Source organism: Xenia sp. Carnegie-2017, unplaced genomic scaffold, assembly GCF_021976095.1.
Source record: "Xenia sp. Carnegie-2017 unplaced genomic scaffold, XeniaSp_v1 HiC_scaffold_23, whole genome shotgun sequence".
Taxonomy (NCBI): domain Eukaryota; kingdom Metazoa; phylum Cnidaria; class Anthozoa; order Malacalcyonacea; family Xeniidae; genus Xenia; species Xenia sp. Carnegie-2017.
This window is the reverse complement of record NW_025813486.1, coordinates 7,502,098-7,523,088: the sequence shown is the minus strand read 5'-3', so window position 1 is coordinate 7,523,088 and position 20,991 is coordinate 7,502,098. Positions and strand designations below refer to the sequence as shown.

The 20,991-nt window shown below is 34.1% G+C and overlaps 1 protein-coding gene and 1 long non-coding RNA gene across 3 annotated transcripts; both read right to left on the bottom strand.

The window, feature by feature from the left end:
* Positions 1-5,273: 5,273 nt before the first annotated feature.
* LOC124447820 lies at positions 5,274-19,909 on the bottom strand. Of its 2 annotated transcripts, XR_006948840.1 has the most exons (5): positions 19,398-19,909; positions 10,396-10,415; positions 7,125-7,514; positions 6,267-6,593; positions 5,274-5,301 (listed from the first exon to the last, which is right to left on the bottom strand). XR_006948840.1 is itself a non-coding variant. In XM_046998817.1 (4 exons), exons 1-3 carry the CDS (start codon positions 19,907-19,909, stop codon positions 7,129-7,131), a joined length of 918 nt encoding a protein of 305 aa, XP_046854773.1. In that variant the 3' UTR covers positions 6,224-6,593; positions 7,125-7,128. The 2 variants fall into 2 exon arrangements, 1 of the variants encoding a protein (XP_046854773.1); XM_046998817.1 differs by lacking the exon at positions 5,274-5,301 and having other exon boundaries at positions 6,224-6,593.
* LOC124447821 lies at positions 18,418-19,348 on the bottom strand. Its single transcript, XR_006948841.1, has 2 exons — positions 19,127-19,348; positions 18,418-18,684 (listed from the first exon to the last, which is right to left on the bottom strand). It is a non-coding gene; the product is annotated as an uncharacterized LOC124447821 (long non-coding RNA).
* Positions 19,910-20,991: the final 1,082 nt, after the last annotated feature.

Genomic DNA, 20,991 nt, shown 5'->3' with positions numbered 1-20,991 from the left:
GAGCAACTCCATAGATAGAATTTTGGAGTGCTTTTTTGTTTTACTATCTCACATTAATTACGTAGCTAATCAATACAAAACAGTTGAATTAAATAACATTTTTTATGTAATCAACAGAATTTCTTCTAATGGATTCATTAATATTTTAATTAGTTTTGTGGAAAATATTCATAGTTCTCATTATTTTTTATGATATTTTCGTTTGTTTCATATATTTTAACCCTAATATTTATTTCGTATCTGCATCCATGCAACTAACATTCAAATACTTTATATTTAAGATTTATTAAATGAATATTGAGTATACAGGTAAGGTTAACTACCGCTCTCTGTATCACCTTAATCTAAAAACTCTGTTACACCCACATTCATTGAATAAAGTTTCAAAATAATCTTATAACTGCTGGAAGACCTTGTATTCACTCCACTGATTACTTGATTTGAAATATTTCACCAAAAATCTTATACCACTGATTGAGGGGGAAATGAATTTGCATTGATTAGTACGATCAAGACTTTTGTGTTGCACACATTGAGGAATAGAGTTTTTGTGAGTTTCTAGAATACTGGCGTATAACTTTTTCGACAACTTCACGAACATATAGTGGATGGTCAATTGAAAGAATTACTTGATGCCTAAGGTTTAAGGGAGGCCACTGCGTTTCAGCACTTATTTGACATCTTTTTCAACTTTGTCTATTCCTGAGGCAAAATATAACCTGTAAGTAATTGTAAATTTCGGCTTTATAACATTTTCATTCGTAAAATTTCATAAATACAATAACTCCAACGTATTTGAATTAGGCCATCTATTAAAATAATATTGGGCCATCCAAACACGGAAGTCATTAAAGTTTATATGAGCAATTATCATATTCTCACCAAAGATAGGGCGTGAAAAAAAACAATTCAAATGATGTAGTATCAATGGAAAATTTTTTGAAATTCAAGAAACATTTGGGTCCAAACATGCAGGAAATTAAGAATTTTTGAAATCATCAGTTTCACGGCAGTAATTCCGACATCACTATTTTATAAAACATTACCACTTTTTTCTTTAACTACAATGAACGCTTGTGTAGCCGTTTGGTAACTGTAACTGTCAAGACAACGCAATCTATGATGTGGGATCGAGGCTTGGCCCTGTCATTGACATATAAGTTCTACCAACTTTGTCATATTCTTTTCTTGTACGATATATTTATGACTATTATAGACATCAATAATTACATTAAAGACCATTACGTCATATTTGTATGGTTATGAAGCCTTGCGCACATTTTTTATAGTGTAAGGTTTATTCAATAGAATTTTCTCTAAAAAAAGAACATATGATTGCGCCGTCTAATTGGAAGAAGAATAGAGATATTTATCAAAAAGTTTGCTTTATGGAATGGTTTCCCACGTTGGCTTACATACAAATTGATCAACATCAACACAAAACTTCTCAAACTACCGTGAACACATCATATGATGTCATTTACATCCATCTACTTTTAGTAGATGATAAAAGTTGTAGAGTTGTTGAAAGTTGCATGCGGAAGATTTATATATTTTATTATCTGAGACCCCCAGATCATTTGCTAGGTATCCGCACATTAATGTCACATGAAAGCACTCAGTAATAATTGTGTGACAGTTTTAGTTTAAAGTTTTGTACCAATAGCATCATTTAGCTTTTGTTAAACTATTTAACTTTGCAGACAGCATATACTATAATAACAAAGGAACGTAGTAAACTACTAAGTAATAAAGAACATGCTACAGCTTTCACCAGCCCTTTAAACATAACGTTACTAACATTAAAAATAACACGATTTATGTAATTCATAATAGTGCAAGAGATTTTTCATGAATTGACCAAGGCAGACATCATTGCCTCTTAATCTAGAGTCTCCTGCTTTTATTTAAGTATGATTTTAGAAATGTTCCTGTTTTACAGAAAGTTGTAACATATGATAGCTAGATTGCACAACCGTGTTTTACTTTTGCTGCAAGAATTGGTTGGCAATGGTAACAAGTCTTCATCAATTTTCACAAGACTATGAATTATTTGGTACTCATTTACATAACACACGTCATTCTTTTTTAAATGTCATACGTAGTCGCACATAAATCTAAGTATAACATCGGACTGAATTGTAAGAGATATTCTTTATATGCATGAACTTAGTAAGTATGTAAGATTTATAATTCATGCAACGGTACACAAACCACCTGCTAAAATTTAATATCCACTAAAGGACCACCTTTCACTGGAGGGAAACGAACGTACATCGTAATCCCATTTGCTTCCAAAATCGAATGGAAGTGTCAATAAACAAATATGAACATTTTCAGAAAGCAAAATTTTATTAAATTAAATTGAAGCATTCGTATGTACAGTGTACTATAATGTCATAAAAAATTGCTATTCTCTTCTACACATAAACTATTCGTCATAAAAATCATCTTCTTTACTTTTAAGACTTCTTTCAAATGAATGAATTTCAAAAAAATTCGTTTTCAGACTGGACCATAAATTATAACTGAGAACATACTTATATTAAACATACAAATAACTATAACTGCTTTTCCTATTACAATGTACAATTTGAGATGTTTACGTTAGAACTGATTAAAAAATTTCAACTATAATATGGGCAATTCTAACACAAGAACAGTGTATCGGGAATCGAGCCCGAAGACTAAATTGTACCGTCCTGAGAAGATGTGTGTGACATTTTTGGTAAACTAAAGCTGTTTAGACTAAATGAAACAGATCATAGATTTATTAAATCGTTCAGAAATTTTATCTTCCGAAGATTGTCAGACGGTCAAAAATGGTTCGTGTTGACGTTAACTTTATCGGGAGCACGTACTCTAAACAACTTCTTTTACAAAATGAATTCTGTTTTTAGTTTATATGATTGTATATAACATGAAGTACAACTTTAGTCGCTTACCAAGGACACTGTTTTTTTAGACTTTACCGAAATAAAAAATCTTTAATGGAAAAACATAAATGGTATAAACCAAGACCGAACACAAAGTCACGAGAAGTTGGAGAATACTTAACAGAACGAAACCACTAAGTCTTTTAGGGATTTTAGTCATGTCTGTCCAAAGTGAGCTCGTCCTATAAATCGATCAAGATACCAGTCCCACGTTCGTCATCTGAGCGTAGCAACTACTCGCCGTAACTACAGTGCATGCCTATACTATCTAAACTTTCTACCTGCGCATAACACCGGAATTCCGCCCTGAAAAAGAATGCTCCTGAAGGAGGTAACCCATCATACCCTTAACTTAACCTAGTGCATGTCGCAACTACGGGTGACCTACAACCGGGTGACAACTCAAGCATTATAGGGTATCCAAGAGTGCCTTAATAGTCAGTGTAGAAAACCGTTCATGAAATTGGCCAACTACAAGGACTGCATGCTTTTACCATACTAAGGGAGAGATATTTTTCCTTTACACCAGAACTACCATCTTTCCTTTGTCTTCAATAGGTCTTGCTCGCTAGATCCTGTCTTCTATGGTCTTCTTACAGATGCCATTTGCATCCTCTACGCTAAGGTACTATTTGTACCCATTAACCACAAGTAGAAGTTGTCTTCCTTTGGCCAAACTTAACTTGCATTTCCGATCTAATCTATATGATCCTATTTATCCTTCTGCGAGGCAACGTCCGTGGCAAGCATCCGTAGCTTCTTAATGCCGTATATTCACACAGAGGCTTCCGAAGATAAATCAAGTAAAACCGACACAAATGCATGTCAATAACAGGCTAATAACCGCTGATGCAATTTCACGTTTACTAATTAAGACACAAATTTTACTAATGAGCACCGAACACAAAAAATTTTTTGAGTTAAACTGAAAAAACTTTTAAAACCTTTTAATGAAGGCTATTTTTGAAATGCAGGGAAAAAACTACTATGAAAATGTGTATTTAATCTTATACCTGCTCAGAAAAAAATAGCCCTATAGTGGAATATACTGCGCACCAGGATTTGTTGTGGCTTTTGCCTTTTCTGAAAAAGACATGGCCTGTTGGCAGGCTAAACTACGTACAAATCATAATTGAAACTCACGGTTTTCGAGGAATCCGTTGCCAAGTTTAAGGAAAGGACGATGAATTTTTCTTTCCTTTATTACCATGAAGTGAACGGATGCTGAGCACGTGAAATCATTCAGAATCCAAAAACAATTTTTGTCGTTGTTGGTACATCCATCGTATCCAACTTTCCGGCTACCTGACAAACATCCCCGGTTTAGTGTCGACGACGGCAAGCACAGAAGCAAGATTGGCTATTTCTTACAACTGTGCTTGTCATCTACGGCATGAAAGCGGAAACATCGACAGATAGTCAGAAAATTAGGACTTTTGGTTTTCTTTTGCATGCTGAAAAAATTCCATGTTTTTATTAGGAAAATTTTCTAATTAATTAATGTAGAAATTTTGCTGGTCGATGGTGGCGTGGTTTTAATCATCTGCAAAGCAAGAAAAACTATTGATAGTGACTTTGAGGATTTGCGGGTATTTTTGCTGTTGTGTTGTGAATAGTTTAAGATAATTATTCTTACGATGATATTATAGATATATCGTCGTATATACTTCGCATGTCTTTAGGATTGGCGGATTGACCAGTGAGAATCGTATCTTAGTTATATATAATACCCAGGATAGTAACGTTTTGAACTGCCTCAGTCCAATAGTCCAATAACCTTGGTCATATTCCAATAGGACAGGGACTTGTTTATGGACATAAAAGTTGAGCTGATGGAAGCATTGATTAAGAGCAACATGTTCTATTTGCGATTATAGTATGTGATGTAGACGGATTGATGGACAAAAGATGTCTCGTGTTTTCTAACGTCATTAAAGTATATACTGTCCCATCCTTGATCATTGTTCTGAGGACTTGATTGCCCATTCTTGTTGATTGTTCGGAGGACTTTATTCAAGTATATTATTTATTCTTGATAAGAATTTCTATACAATAAGATAATAGAAGATAATGTCAGCTTACAATATACTGCCAGCAAAATTAATGACAAAAATTAATAACGTAAAAAGTACTTACTTTGAGAAATGGAGAATACCAATGAAGTATTGTATTCCATTCCTTTTACTCCAATGCTAGCATTGCAATTCTAATGTACGATCTTGTGCGTATACAAATTATGGTTTTTGCAGTCTTTTAGAGGAATTTTATCTCATTTTCTTTTGTCTTTAATGCATTCGGCGCATATAAAGTTCAACATTTGAAAATGTCAATGAAATTATCACTAATAAGTTGATTATGTATTAAACTTCATTCTGTAAAAATAAGCATGAACGGCAAAATTTTTTTTCGTTTACTAAGGGTAATTAAAGATTGGAAATTTAATCTTTTTTTTCTCTTTATTTATATTTATGTCTCATTTCACATCGTTCGTTCACTTTGGTGACTTTATTTTTTAATCTTTTGTCAACGCTTGGTTTTATTTGACACCTGCTGAGCTGAGCGTTTCAATTTAAACTAAAGCTGTTTTTTGTAGGATTTCATCTTTCTCACGCATGAGTTTGGGGACGTAAGATTAAAGATGGGGGTTGCATGCAGGTGGGGATAAAACATTCGTATTCGGCAAGATCGAATGCCTAAACTATGTTTATAATACTATACTAAATTTTCACTTGTAACATAGCATAAATATATTGTCTAATTTATCATATAGCTAGTTCCTGTAATTAGTATAGTGTAGAACACAAGTTTTAGCCTGTGTTTTTACCATTTTAGCCTGCTACAGCTACCACAACCCTCGAAAATACTCTCCCATTTACAAACACCTACAAAATACTAACTGAAAATTCCAACACTCACTTTGTGTTTGACAATCTTAGACGATGAAAATACCCTTAGCACAAGTTAACTATCTACACAATAAACGCAAACACAACTAGACCTGAACAAATTGTAAATAATTTACTCCTTTTACGGTTATAATGCATGCAGGGAGGTATAAAGTTTACAATTGGAAACAATATGCAACAAAGGGTTGCATCGAAGCAAATTTATGGGTAAAACTGTCATTATTTTATTATGATACATGCTAAAGACATGGGCTTAGAGATTGATAATCAAAAGGTGGGTATGATTTTCACATATTCATGTCATATAATTCGTTAAAACAATGAATTTCAAAAGAATTCAAGACAACAAATCATGCATATATGAATATGAACCGCCCAATATACAATTTTCCCAACTTTTGCTTTTCTGTAAAATATCCTTAACATATGATTTCTAAGAACAATCAAAAATTACAATTTCTAAGAATAATAAAAAATTAGAATTTCGAAGAGCAATCAAAATTACTATTTAATGATTACATTATACACAAAAGCATACTTGTATAAGATAATTGTCCAAAGAAAACTATTTTGTTAAAAATCATTATGTGAGAGCCATTGCTGTCTCCATCATTTGAATAATGATGATTTATACGTTGTATTTACAGTTACACTCAATCTCAGGTGAGGTCAATTATCATTTAGTTCAGCAATCACTTATTTGTTCTATGTTAACAGAACGTTTCCCAATCATTGCTTCCGCTGGCGATATCTGCAAAATTCAAAAAACGTTAATGAGACTTGTTGAAGAATCAAGGTCATTTCAACTATATAAATGTAGTTTCGTTCAGTAGAGGACGGTTACAACAGTTACAGCAGTTATATCTCTATTTTAAAATACTTTGCAGTTAACCCTATTTGAGCTATTTTGGTTAATTCTTATTTTATATTCTGTGTTATCTTTACGATTATCTAGGTGTAGGAACGTATCTTTTCATTACGGCTTATGATTGATTCCAAGTACAATGGAGTACAATACGCAATAGAAATAATAAAGATCGAGTAGTTTATTGTTATCGCCAGTACACAATCGGAGAATACACTCATATTATATTATATAGTTACCACATTATTTAGGGGCTGCAAGTACAATACTTCAAAACACAACAAATGTTATTTTCAGTGATATCTGCAGGGAATTTGTTAGCTGGAATTCAAATGATAAACGCCAATAGCACACATGTGTCAAGCTTACGTACGTTACGTATTGTAAATTATTAATCGATTATAGAAAGTTCTTCACCTTTCTAAACTTCGCCCATTTCAGTTGTTTCCTCGTGGTATTCATCAGTTACTCTCATAACTGCCTCCCACCAAAGATTACCATTAAGAGTAAATGTGCGACCAGTGGCTTTCTCGTATCGGAAGATATGAGGTGTATACGGTTTCGACCAGGTATTTGTAAAACGGTCGTACTTCATAACGTCGCCCCAAAATGGACGCATAACTTTAAATCTCACTTCGACATTTGTTGCGCTTGCAGAAATATTCACTCTCTCTCCATCACCACTTACTTCTTCTGTGACTTTTCTTTCGTTTAAATAATAGGTTACAATCATCTTTGAGATCCACGGACCTTTGGAGTAATATTGAATGGTTTTTCTGGTCAACTGCTCTTGGCTTATATCGTCGAGAATTGAGTGTTGTTGGGTCTTTGACGCAAAATTTTCATTATTTGAGCAGGTTGAATTTCTTTGAGGGCAATAAATTTCGTCAGTTGATAAAACCCATTTCTTTTGTTTCTCCATACTCATTACTGACTCCCATGACTGCCTCCCAACAAAGATTACCACTAAGAGTAAATGTGCGATTTTTGCTTTTGGTATCGGAAGATGTGAGGTGTATATGGTTTTAACCAGGTCTTGTTAAAACGGTCGTACGTCATGACATCACCCCAAAATGGACGCATAACTTTAAATCTCACTTCGACATTTGTTGCGCTTGCAGAAATATTCACTCTCTCTCCATTACCACTTACTTCTTCTGTGACTTTTCTTTCGTTTAAATAATAAGTTACGATCATCTTTGAGATCCATGATCCTTCGGAGTAATATTGAATAGATTTTTTGGTCAATTGTTCTTGGCTTTTTTTTATCAGCAATTGAGCGTCGCTGTGTTTTTGACGCAAAACGTTCATTATTTGTGCAGGTTGAATTACTTTGATTGAAATCGATTTCTACTGTTGATGAAAAGTTTCTCTCTCTTTGAGAGTCATGTGTCAGGGGTTTTGTAGATGCTCCATACTTCACGGGAAATTCGTTTTCTCGATTTATGTGACGACCGATTATTTTTCTGCCATTTTCGTATACAGTATTTCGTTGACAAATTAATGATTCACTTATAGTTATCCCTTCGATATCGTTGCAATTCTCGGGTCCAAGAAGCTTTTCTTTATTTTTATTGTCTATATGCGCAAAAATTTCAAACTTGTATGATTCCTTATGACGATAGCAATGATTCTCTGTTGGTTGGAGTGTTTTGAAGAAGTCGGAAACTTGCAAAAAGGAGACCAACTTTTGTAATAGTTTACAGTGATTTTAACATTGGAATGGTTTTCAACGACTAAGCATTTATATTGATCATCCGCCATTGAGTTTTGTTTTTTGAACTCTTGATTTATCCAATTTTCTTTATGACACACTGTCGTCTTAATGTTCAAAGTTCTGCTTAATATGTCATCACATTAGTTCCTAAGAAAAAAAAATCATTGTAAACTGAAGTATTAACATTTTTAATTGCAGACTTGGAGATTGCAGATTACGCATATAAATTAATGAAAAGAATGGAAATCTAATCTTCATAATGTAGGAGGCAATGAATTAATGATAGCGGCTACTAAAGGAGTTAAATTTAGTTTTAGTGATATCATGTACAAACAAATTGATGGGGTGGCATTGGGTTCTCCTCTTGGACCAGTATTTGCTAATATTTTCGTAAGCTATTATGAATGTAAGATGTTTGCCTCTTCTGGGCCTCCAGATGTGCTGTGGTACAAACGTTACGTTGACGACACCTTTTCCCTTTTTCGTAACAATAAAAATCGCCAATTCTTTTTACATAAACTCTGTTCTTTTCACCCTTCTTTAAATTAAACGTCTGAACATGAATCAAATTGTCAGTTAGCGTTTATGGATGTTCTGTGCATATACACAACGGTCAATTCCTTACAAGCATTCATCGCAAGGCAACTTTTACGGGTTTGTACACACGCTTTAACTATTTTTCTTCACATAGAGAAAAGACTTCTTTAGTAAAGTGTTTAATAAAGCCAAAGCTTAGACTGTCATCAAAGGAACTCATTGAGGGTGATCTCAACTATTGAAAAAGATATTTCTCTCAAATGGATATCCGGAAAAAATGCTTGATAAACTTTTTTCATCCACAAAAAATGAGCAGAACATGCCTTTTGGACCAGCTAAGTGCCCTGTGTTTATCAAACTTTTATGGATGTGATGATATTGAAAGAGGAAAGAAGAATATTACGGAGAATTTATTTTTTGCAAGCCATGCTATCTTTCTATTTTCGAAAAGAACTATTCTACCACCTACCACAAAGAATCTCTACCGGCACCACTTTTAAGCAATGTAATTTACGAATATAAATATGAGTGTGATGCTCGCTATGTAGGTAGAACGTCTCTAAGGTTGGGTGATAGGATCGAACAGCATGTAACAACTTCAATCAGAAATGGAACGGTCCCCTCAAGACAACAACCAACACGTCATTGTAAGAAAAGTAATTTAGTTTCATGTGACTCCGCGATAGGTAAACATCTCTTGAATAACTCCGATTTTGCTGATTCTTATTCAGAGGACAATTTTAGAATAATTACAAAATGCCGTTCAATCTTTCAGTTACGCATCATGGAGGCTGTTTCAATCCCGTCCTCTGCCGACAAAAGGTTTATGTCTTTAATTTATCCCTGTTTTGAGCGTCATCTCCCCTTTTGGAGACGTACACCCTTTCTTGGCATTATAAATATTGGTAGATTGTAAATTTTCATTTAGCAGACGTTGACACCTGAGGAGTAGTCTGCCGAAATGCATCGTGTCGTTTAATTTAGAACTATTGGGTTAGTGCTCTTTACTTAAAACAGTTCTTTTAAGAACTATCAACTTATTATATTACTTTTACCGTTCACTAGGATGTTCTCTATCTTTGGAATTATTTTCAAATTTGTCCCCACGACAAAGTCCCTATTTTATTATTTAAGAAAGCGCTATAATGGTCGTCAGGTTCGTGACCTGAATAAATTGGTGAGACTTAGAGGAAAGGTTCGTTCGGTGGTAGCAGCAATCCGGAATTTTACGATAACTGACCGAGCGCCCCGCACTCTTATGGCTAAGTACGTCAGCAAAAGTGCTTTTTTATTTTATTTTGTTTTGTTTTTTTTTTTGAAAAATATATCTTCAAATCACTTTTAGTTGTTATACTTATCTGTAAATGTGCTGATTTGCCAATGATCTCATTGATTTTTTCTGTATATACCTAAGTCAAAATAACTAATAGGAGAACTGCATTTGAATTATGTCTACAAATCATAAATGCATGAAGCAAGTTTAAAATTGAGTTGTAATTTCAACATAATTTTCATGTTTCATAGTCCCATATTCTCATCGTGTTCATTTTTTAGTAATGTTTTCAAATATTCTCATAAATCCTTCAAGATTATTTAAATGTTTAAAAACACAACCTCTATATTTACATCATTCATCGTCAAGATTGTGAAACTCTGTGCAATATAAGTACTAACAATCTCTTTGGAAGTTTCTAGCAACAATGAATAAAACACTCCAATACTTGGATGAAATGTTTATTTATAAAATAGAGATGCAGCTTACAGGGCCTTTTTAAGTTTTTTTCGATCAAGACTATCATATTTAATTATCCTTATATGGTTTTCCTAAAGCCCAATGAAATATGAACCAATCAAAAATCCAGTTTATTAAAATTTCGTTTTAAATGAGTAATATAAGGTTAAATAGTTGGAACGCTACTGAATAACACAAATATAGCATAATGCTATTTTTGTGTTTCTTAATAACATTGCGACTATTTAACTTTATATTTATCGTCATATTGGCAAGCGGAATGCTTATGAAAATCTATGTTAACATCGGTATAAGATTCATTTTTTCAGTATGAAGCGGGATGCTTTCACTGAAGAAAATCATGTATTGCCTAACATTAACATCGGTATATGTTACTGTATATTTAATATTGATCGAAACAAAATGAACAAGAATATTCAGTTGATTAATCTCTGATAAACCTTTCACCTTTACTTGTCACAAGCTCGGCACTTAAAGCGCAAGGCTCAGGGGCGGATCTAGGGTATGTCAAATCAGTCACGCCACTGATGTTTATAGTTCCAAATTTATTTATCAAATTTAATGATTACAATTTTTTGTGATCATTAAATTTCCGTCATTCCCGGATTTCATCGTCAAAATTCTGTTTTATACATGAAAACTTATATAAATACGTTGGTACTTAGTAAACAGATCAGTGGATTTTAACATATATGGAATTATATTAACGGGCTGACTGATAAGCGGGGAGGCTCGACTGTTTCGACGGATAACGGAGTTCAAGAACGCTTATTTAAGCCATTCTATTGGACGATCTGGAATAATCTCGACCGATAAGCGGGGTGGCCGGACGGATAAGGGAATCCAATTGCTATCGTGTAATTGGTTAGTTTAAATTTTCGTCTTACTGTGATTGGTTTGACCGATTTCGACTGATAGCCAACTGAACTAACATAGTCAAGCTCTTAAATGAAGATATATACGACATTCCTTTCACGAGAAAACATGAGCCCAACAATATTGACCTGCTCACCACTGTGTGACTTCATAGCTCAGTTGGTCAGAGCACTGCACCGGCACCGCAGAGGTCATGGGTTCGAATCCCGTTGAGTCACCTGATTTTTTTTCAGGTCCTGAGACGATTGCTTAAATTGTCCAGCAAAGTGCGAAGATCATATCTTCATTTAATTTCAAAGACCGCACTGTATAAAACATTATATAGTCAAGCTCACTGTCTGAATTGAATGTTTCATCGTTTCATAGTAATTTTCTAAAGAATGATTGAAACTACAATCAAATGGAATTTAGGGAAATCTTTTACAAATTCATATTTTGACATGAATGCTGCTGTCCAGACTGGGAATTTTTTCAAGAGGTTGAAAAATTTATGGATGAATTGTAAATGCTTGGCAAAGACGATCTCGCGAGCGACATTTCAGTCATTGATGTTCAAAAGCAAGCCATCATTGTTTAGAGTTTTCGCAAGAGAAATTTACATCCAAAATCGTAAGTAAAGGATAACTGAAGTGTCTGCATGAATGTAATATATCAAATGCAATTTATGCGAGTATGTGATGCGATTTATGTCAATGTAGCGTATGGAAAGCAGATTGATGCTTCTAAAATTGTTATTGCCAAAGGACTTTTAGCTATGATTTCTCTAGTGCTTGGGGAATCGTAGCCGTTATATGGCAGCGAAATCCTACATTCCTGCAAGTATATTTCAATCGACAAAAAATCTGTAGCCATAAGGCGCCATAGTATTATTAACTTTATATTAAACAAATGTTTGGGGCTTTTCAGTTTATGATCATTGATCATTCAATCATTGGACAGTTGTAATATACATTGTTTTGGGTTTAAGAAAACTGATATTGATTATATGAGAAGCTGTTTACTATAACAGCTGATTATGAGTCTTTCTGATCCATGAAGCTTTTTATTTTGACAATTTGACTGGAATGGTATTAAACCTGAGTATTTCACATACATGAAATGTTGTCCCATGTCACATATTGTCCCCTTTTCTAAATGAACACCTCATGTAGAGATGTCAAGGTGTGTTGATCTACGGCTCATACCAGATTGTTTGCCATAAATTCCTAAGGGCTATTGATGTATGAAAAGCCATTTCTATAAAAAAAAATTGTGTTTCTAGGTATGCAGATAAACCTTGAAATTAGGCAAAACAGAAAAGTATTTTCATGATCACTAGGTAATTTTTATAATGATCATTATAATTTCTAAACTAAATTATTTCAGATTTACATTTAAACTAGTTTTGATCATATGAAAAGATATTTATCATGACCAGTAAACATGACAGGTGAACCAATTTTAACATTCATGTAATTATATGATTAAAGGCATGTTGGTTACATTCTGTTTGTATTTGCAAATACAATGCTACTAGTGATTGCTATATAGCACACCTTGCATATACTTACAGAAGATAATAGTCTAGTGAAAGGCCTAATAAACATTAATGGCATTAAGCTGTCCTTAATCGCAAATTTTTACTCAAATAATCTTTGTTTAATCTTTGGCAGAAAAAAATTTTGAGTTTTTTCTCAAAAGGTGAATTTGCTGGCACTGTATGTCGAGATGGGTAAAGGTTTACAATAAACTTGCATGGTTTGAAGTCTGAGCTTTTCCACATCTTTGAACTGTCCCTTGTAGTACCTCATTTCGAACTCAACTCATTACAGAGATTTGTGAATGGGGGTCTCTAGGGGGGTCTATGCCTGACAACTTGGTAGAATTTTTTAAAGACTATATCTTTTTTGGAATAGCATTATTGTAAAGAAAATTTTATGTTCCTAGGCATGATAATGAGCCTTATATTTGGCATGATAATGAGCCTAAATATTTGGCCAAACATTCAAGTATTGTTCATTTCAGGAGTTTTTTGAAAAAAACGTAAGCACAATGTGCTGTTTTTAGGACAAAACGATGCCCACAAAAAACATTTTGTATTGCTCTAAAACGCTGAAAATGGCATTTCCAACGCTTTGAAATTCAAAATTTCTCAGGAGAGAATGCCTCGGAGCCCCCCAGGTGCAGAACGCGTCCGACGTTCCATAACTGATGTTTGAAAAATCCTAGATCTGCCCCTGCCAAGGCTCTCTACATTTAAGTTGACTCGTCTCGTTCACAAGGAAAGGAGTAGCAGGTTGACATTCAAATGTTGTGAGATAAGATAGTTATTGTAAAATGAATAATTTTGTTGATCTAAAAATGAAACTGTCGAGAACTATAATAAAAATGAATGACATTCTTCAAATACAAAGATAAACGATTATATTTTTGTCTTCGAAGTTTTCATTTTTAAGAAGTGATCTCAAAATCCAAAAAAAATGTCTAATAAAACAGATGACAATTTAGCTAGTTTGGTCATAGACACGTTTTCATTCTCAAAAATGAATTCTCTTTTACTAGGAATCAATGTAATATGTCTACAATCAACGAACACGTCATCCAAACTCACCGTTTTTTATTGAAGACGATTGTCGACGATAAATTTTGTTCGTGTTTTTATTCACGCTATGCTTCTTGTACAGGAAAGATGCTCGTTGTTGTTGTTGAAAGTTCTTAGACTTCAGACAAACATTCCACGAAGGTAAACTTCATAACCAACTATCAGGTCTGTATGTGATAATTTGAACTGCGCAACAGCTTTATAATTTGATTGTTACAAAATAAAACAAATTCCGAAGAGGGACATCTCGTTTTCTTGATATTCAAGATATTACAAGAGTTGAAACAAAAGATGGCGCATTAGATTGTTATGTACAGTGCTGCCACTCCAATATTTTAAATTTCACTACGTGTTGAATTTCACTACTCAGGGATTTCACAAAACGCGACAGGATTACATTACAGGATTACTATTTTGATATAACTACACGCTAAGAATGTCTTTTAGGAAATAATAAAATGCAAGTAATTTTCAACCGCAAAGCAAAGTAATAATTCATTTACTGAGAGAGAATGACATAAATAGATTAAATATAGAACGACAATATCCAAAATATAGTAAAAAACAAATTCCGAAGAAAGTGTCGGCTGAACATTATTGTCGGCTGGAATTGGTTAAATTGTCGGCTGGACATGGTTTTTGATACTATCCAAGACCTGGTTGTCTGCGATTTGTATTGGATTAACTTTCTCTCAGGCTTCATGGTTTACATAATATGCTTTTTTTGCCATACTTTAAAATGTACAATCTACACTGAAATTTGTTACTTTTGAAGGTAGCACAAAATTTATATTATAATTTCCCATAACTTAACAATCTCAGTGAGCAACATACAGTTTCAGCCTTTATTTCAACATAAAACAAAGCTTTTCGTGTCGTAGGAAACTAGTTATTTTGCGCGAGAATGGTTTTTAGAAGCTATAGTCAAGCTGTCGTAGAAAACTATAAGACATAATAACACACACTCTGGCTTAGCTAATTCGCGTCTTTTCAGTTTAAATGTGAAAAGTAATTTTCCGTCATTTGTTTTCCGCTTTAATTCACCACTTTTACGGCAGCGTGCACGTGTATCTATGACGTCATTAAAAATGTAAGCAAAGTCAAAGTTCGGACATTGAAAGCTTCGTTCATTATGATGCAATAGTAAAAAGTTATTGTAGCTCAGGAAAGGATTAGGTTATATTAAAAACGATTATTAGCATGTATGCCAAAATGTTAAGTAAAATGCGCAAAACAACCCCATAAAATTATCGTAATGCTGGAGCCGCGCGTCGCGCTAAAAAATTAACTTAAAGGACATTGGCAACGAAAATTTTTATGGCATATTTTTGAACCTTTGTGATGTCTAACAACTAAAATAGAAAAATTTTTTCTCAAAAATATTTTGTTGCTGAGATATTTGCAGCAAATTTTTATAAATTGCGCCATCTTGGATAAAATTTTGATAAAATTATCTCGAGCGGTAGTGACGTCATTGGCTGGTGAGCAGTCAAAACAACAATACAATATACTTTGTGATTGACTGCGTTACAACACATTTAAAGCGTATTTTACGGGGTTTTTTTGCTGTAATGGATGACATACACGAAAATCAACCGGGTGAGGTTCTGCCCTATCAATATGAACCTGAAGTGAAGGCCGAAACTAGTGAAGAAAGCGGTTCCGAACAGGAGAGTGAGCAGAGCGACTTGTCCTCGTCGGAGGATGAAATACATGCTGAATTTGAGAAAGCAAATGCTTTGCGCCTTCAAACTCTTAGTTGGTGTAAGTGTGGACATTGTACTTTGTCAAAAAAGGCAATAGAGTGTTTTTGTTGCCACGAAAACGCGCTTGAATACGATGAGTATGAGGCTTTGCTAGGCCAAACAGAAACTCAAGGAGAAAATTGCTTGACAACACACCAAGAATTTAGGAACAATATGCTGTCAGAAAGTGTGTTAAAGATAGACGTGTGTCGGCATCTTGAAGAAAACTGGCCCCTGTCTGATGAGGAGCTGGCGAGAATACACAAGCTGTATCGATTAGTTGCCTATCAAAGATGTTCAAGGTGGATTTTTCAAATTTTGGGGAAGAAACATCGAAGACTATTTCCTGCTTGTGTTTATGCTAGCATACGAAAACGCTTCGCGTCTCCAGACGGACTTTATACACATTTTAAATACGCATGTTATCACGAAAGACCGTAAATTTAGTCTTAGACAGACGCTCTTTGATGTTCTTTGTTATGGTCTGCAATTGCGAGCCATATCATTGTCAAAGGATTGTCACGAACTGCGCAAAAGCAAAATGCATGAGTGATCCACCCAAAACTTGTATTCATTCATAAGTTATAAAGTTAATCGAAAAGTGTATTTGTACATTGTGCACGCAAACACGCAGTAAAACATTACGGATAAACGAAACTCTACAGTCAAGAACAAAACATAGCGGCTTAGAGCTTATCACCTATATAAAACTACATAATCTTTCAAAGACTCTTATGTATACAAATAATAAATTACACGTATAACTCATTTGTTGGTCACAGGTTTGTAATATGTGAAATATTTCTATTGCACGAAATAGTGTATAAAACGCGCTTGTTGTTGTACACTTGGTATGTCGGCAAAACCTAGTTGTAAGATCTGCTAAAATAAACGTTTCTACGTCTTATAACGACTAAATATTGGAAAAGTATATAAGCGTGATAAACTACACAACTTTTTAATCTTAACAACCGCCGACTGTTGTTTTGTTTTAAAATTCCAGTGAACAAATGTGCTATATATTATTATAATACTATTATTTTATATTGTGTCATTCAGTGGACACCAGCCAATGACGTCAGTAATGTTTCCCCCATAATTTAGCATAAAGCTTTTTTTCCAAAATGGCGGATAAGGATTCAACTTTATGTCAAATTTTCTCAACAGCAAAATTCAAAAGACACGAAAACACGAAATTAAGTATTCCATAGCTATCTATGATAAACGTATGAAAAAAAAATTTTCGTTGCCAATGTCCTTTAAGCGCTATAGAGATGTCCATTTACGGAAAATGTACTTAGGTTTGATGTTTACCTTTTCTTGCAACGCATTGACTTACTAAAGATTATCGAGACATGATGTACACCATTTCCTGTGTAGATCTTGTGCGTATACAAATTATGGTTTTGCAGTCTTTTAGAGTTTATCTCATTTTCTTTTGTCTTTAATGCATTCGGCGCATATAAAGTTCAACATTTGAAAATGGCAATGAAATAATCACTAATAAGTTGATTATGTATTAACGTTCCTTCTGTAAAAATAAGCATGAACGGCAAAACTATTTCTCTTTCTGTATATTTATGTCTCATTTCACATGGTTCGTTCACTTTGGTGACTGTATTTTTTATTCTTTTGTCAACGCTTGGTTTTATTTGACACCTGCTGAGCTGAGCGTTTCAATTTAAACTAAAGCTTTTTTTTGTAGGATTTCATGTTTCTGACGCATGAGTTTGGGGACGTAAGATTAAAGAAAGGGGGGGCATGCAGGTGGGGATAAAACATTCGTATTCGGCAAGATCGAATGCCTAAAGTATGTTTATAATATTACAGTAAATTTTCACTTGTAACATAGCATAAATATATTGTCTAATTTATTATATAGCTAGTACCTGTAATTAGTAAAGTGTAGAACACAAGTTTTTAGCCTGTGTTTTTACCATTTTAGCCTGCTACAGCTACCACAACCCCGAAAAATACTCTCCCATTTACAAACACCTACAAAATACTAACTGAAAATTCCAACACTCACTTTGTGTTTGACAATCTTAGACGATGCAAATACCCTAGCTCAAGTTATCTATCTAATACACGCAAACACAACTAGACCTGAACAAGTTGTAAATAATTTACTCCTTTTACGATTATAATGCATGCAGGGAGGTATAAAGGTTACAACTGTAACCAATATGAAACAAAAGGTTACATCAAAGCAAATTTATGGGCAAAACTTTCATCATTTTATTATGATACATGATAAAGACATGGGCTTTGAGAGATTGATAATCAGAAGGTGGGTAGGATTTTCACATATTCATGTCATATAATTCGTTAAAACAATCAATTTCAAAAGAATTCAAGACAACAAATCATGCATATATGAATATGAACCGCCCAATTTACAATTGACCTAACTGTTGCTTTTCTGGAAAGTATCCTTAACATATGATTTCTAAGAACAATCAAAAATTACAATTTCTAAGAATAATAAAAAATCAGAATTACGAAGAGCAATAAAAAATTACTATTTAATTATTACATTATACACAAAAACATACTGGTATAAGATAATTGTCCAAAGAAAACTATTTTCTTAAAAATCATTATGTGAGAGTCATTGCTGTCTCCATCATTTGAATAATGATGATTTATACGTTGTATTTACAGTTACACTTAATCTCAGGTGAGGTCAATTATCATTTAGTTCAGCAATCACTTATTTGTTCTATGTTAACAGAACGTTTCCCAATCATTGCTTCCTCTGGCGATATCTGCAAAATTCAAAAAACGTTAATGAGACTTGTTGAAGAATCAAGGTCATTTCAACTATATAAATGTAGTTTCGTTCAGTAGAGGACGATTACACCAGTTACAGCAGTCATATCTCCATTTTAAAATACTTTGTAACTAACCCTATTTAAGCTATTTTGCTTCTTATTTTAAATTCTGTGTTATCTTTACGATTATCTTGGTGTAGGAACGTATCTTTTTCATTATCTTTTATAAATGATTCCAAGTACAATGGAGTAAAATACGCAATAGAAATGATAAAGATCGAGTAGTTTATTGTTATCGACAGTACTTGACACAATCTGAGAATACACTCATATTACAATATATAGTTACTACATTATTTAGGTGGTGCAAGTACTATACTTCAAAACACAACAAATGTTATTTTCAGTGAATAATTGATTATAGAAAGCTCTTCACCTTTCTAAACTTCACCCATTTCATTTGTTTCCTCATGGTATTCATCAGTTACTCTCATAACTGCCTCCCACCAAAGATTACCACTAAGAGTAAATGTGCGACCAGTGGCTTTCTCGTATCGGAAGATATGAGGTGTATACGGTTTCGACCAGGTATTTGTAAAACGGTCGTACTTCATAACGTCGCCCCAAAATGGACGCATAACTTTAAATCTCACCTCGATATTTGTTGCACTTGAAGAAATATTCACTCTCTCCCATCACCACTTACTTCTTCCGTGACTTTTCTTTCGTTTAAATAATAGGTTACAATCATCTTTGAGAACCATGAACCTTTGGAGTAATATTTAATGGTTTTTCTGGTCAACTGCTCTTGGCTTATATCGACGAGAATTGAGTGTTGTTGGGTCTTTGACGCAAAATTTTCATTATTTGAGCAGTTTGAATTTCTTTGAGGGCAATAAATTTCGTCAGTTGATATAAAACCCATTTCTTTTGTTTCTCCATACTCATTACTGACTCCCATAACTGCGTCCCAACGAAGATTACCACTAAGAGTAAATGTGCGATTTTTTGCTTTTTGGTATCGGAAGATGTGAGGTGTATATGGTTTTAACCAGGTCTTGCTAAAACGGTCGTACGTCATGACATCACCCCAAAATGGACGCATAACTTTAAATCTCACTTCGACATTTGTTGCGCTTGCAGAAATAATCACTTTCTCTCCATTACCACTTACTTCTTCTGTGACTTTTTCTTCGTTTAAATAATAAGTTACGATCATCTTTGAGATCCATGATCCATCGGAGTAATACTGAATGGTTTTTTTGGTCAATTGTTCTTGGCTTGTTTCATCGGCAATTGAGCGTCACTGTGTTTTTGACGCAAAATTTTCATCATTTGTGCATGTTGAATTACTTTGATTGAAATCGATTTCTACTGTTGATGAAAAATTTCTCTCTGTTTGAGAGCTATGTGTCAGGGGTTTTGCAGATGCTCCATACTTCACGTTTGAATTGTTCTCACTTAGTAAAAAATCATTTGCTCCTACCTGTAACTCATCAATTGAAGTTTCTTCAAACACTTTATTGTATGATTGTTTTGTTCTTTCTCTTCGCTGATTGTTCTCCTTTTCCTTTAATTCCTTACGCGCAAATTCATTCTCATTTGTTTCATCATCATTCTCACCGTTTTCTTGAGTTAGATAAAACTCGTGCATTAGTTCCTGTAACCCGTCAACATCCTCTCCACCAAATGAATTTTCTTCGTTTTCCAGTAGATGCAATAACTCCTGGTCTTGATTCTCATTCTCACTTACAAGTGTTGTCAGATCTAGCTTTTTAGCCGAACTATCTACGAGCTCGTAAGCAGCGTCGTAAGATTTTTCAATTGCAACTCTCGACGCCAAAATAGCAGCTCTTTTACCAACAAGGCGCAATAGTTTAACTGTATTTTGTCCAGTCGTACGTAAAAGCTTGCTCTATTAAGTCACCTTCAATCGTTGGTGCGGCCGCAGATGAACCACTATCAACTAAAGGTTTAGTAACTGCACCTGCTGCTATACCAGCCGTCGCTCCTATCAATCCTCCCAATAGGGCGTGAATTATGACCTTCTTTAGAGCAATGTTTTCTTTGTCAACTAATTTCCTTGAGAGAATAGAGCTCAAAGACATTATTACTCCACCAATACCACCATTAGCTGCTCCCATTCCAATAAATTTACCAATCGAAACCGCACTTGACGATAATGCTGCGTTTCCAATGCCTACTATTCCTGCTGTGATGCCAGCGGACGCACCTCCAACGAAGACACCTGCAGCTCCACCTATCAACGCTTTTTTGATCCATTTCTCAGAATCCATTCCA

Bases quoted from the DNA above. Each gene is read 5' to 3' on its own strand.
- LOC124447820 (XM_046998817.1), bottom strand. From the start codon at position 19,909: ATGATCGTAACTTATTATTTAAACGAAGAAAAAGTCACAGAAGAAGTA. The intron at 10,416-19,397 runs AGTAAGTGGTGA...TTTATGATTTGT, and splicing joins GAAAGAAAAGTCACGGAAGA to AGACATAATTCAAATGCAGT. The intron at 7,515-10,395 runs TCTCCTATTAGT...AACACTCAATTC, and splicing joins AGACATAATTCAAATGCAGT to TCGACGATATAAGCCAAGAG.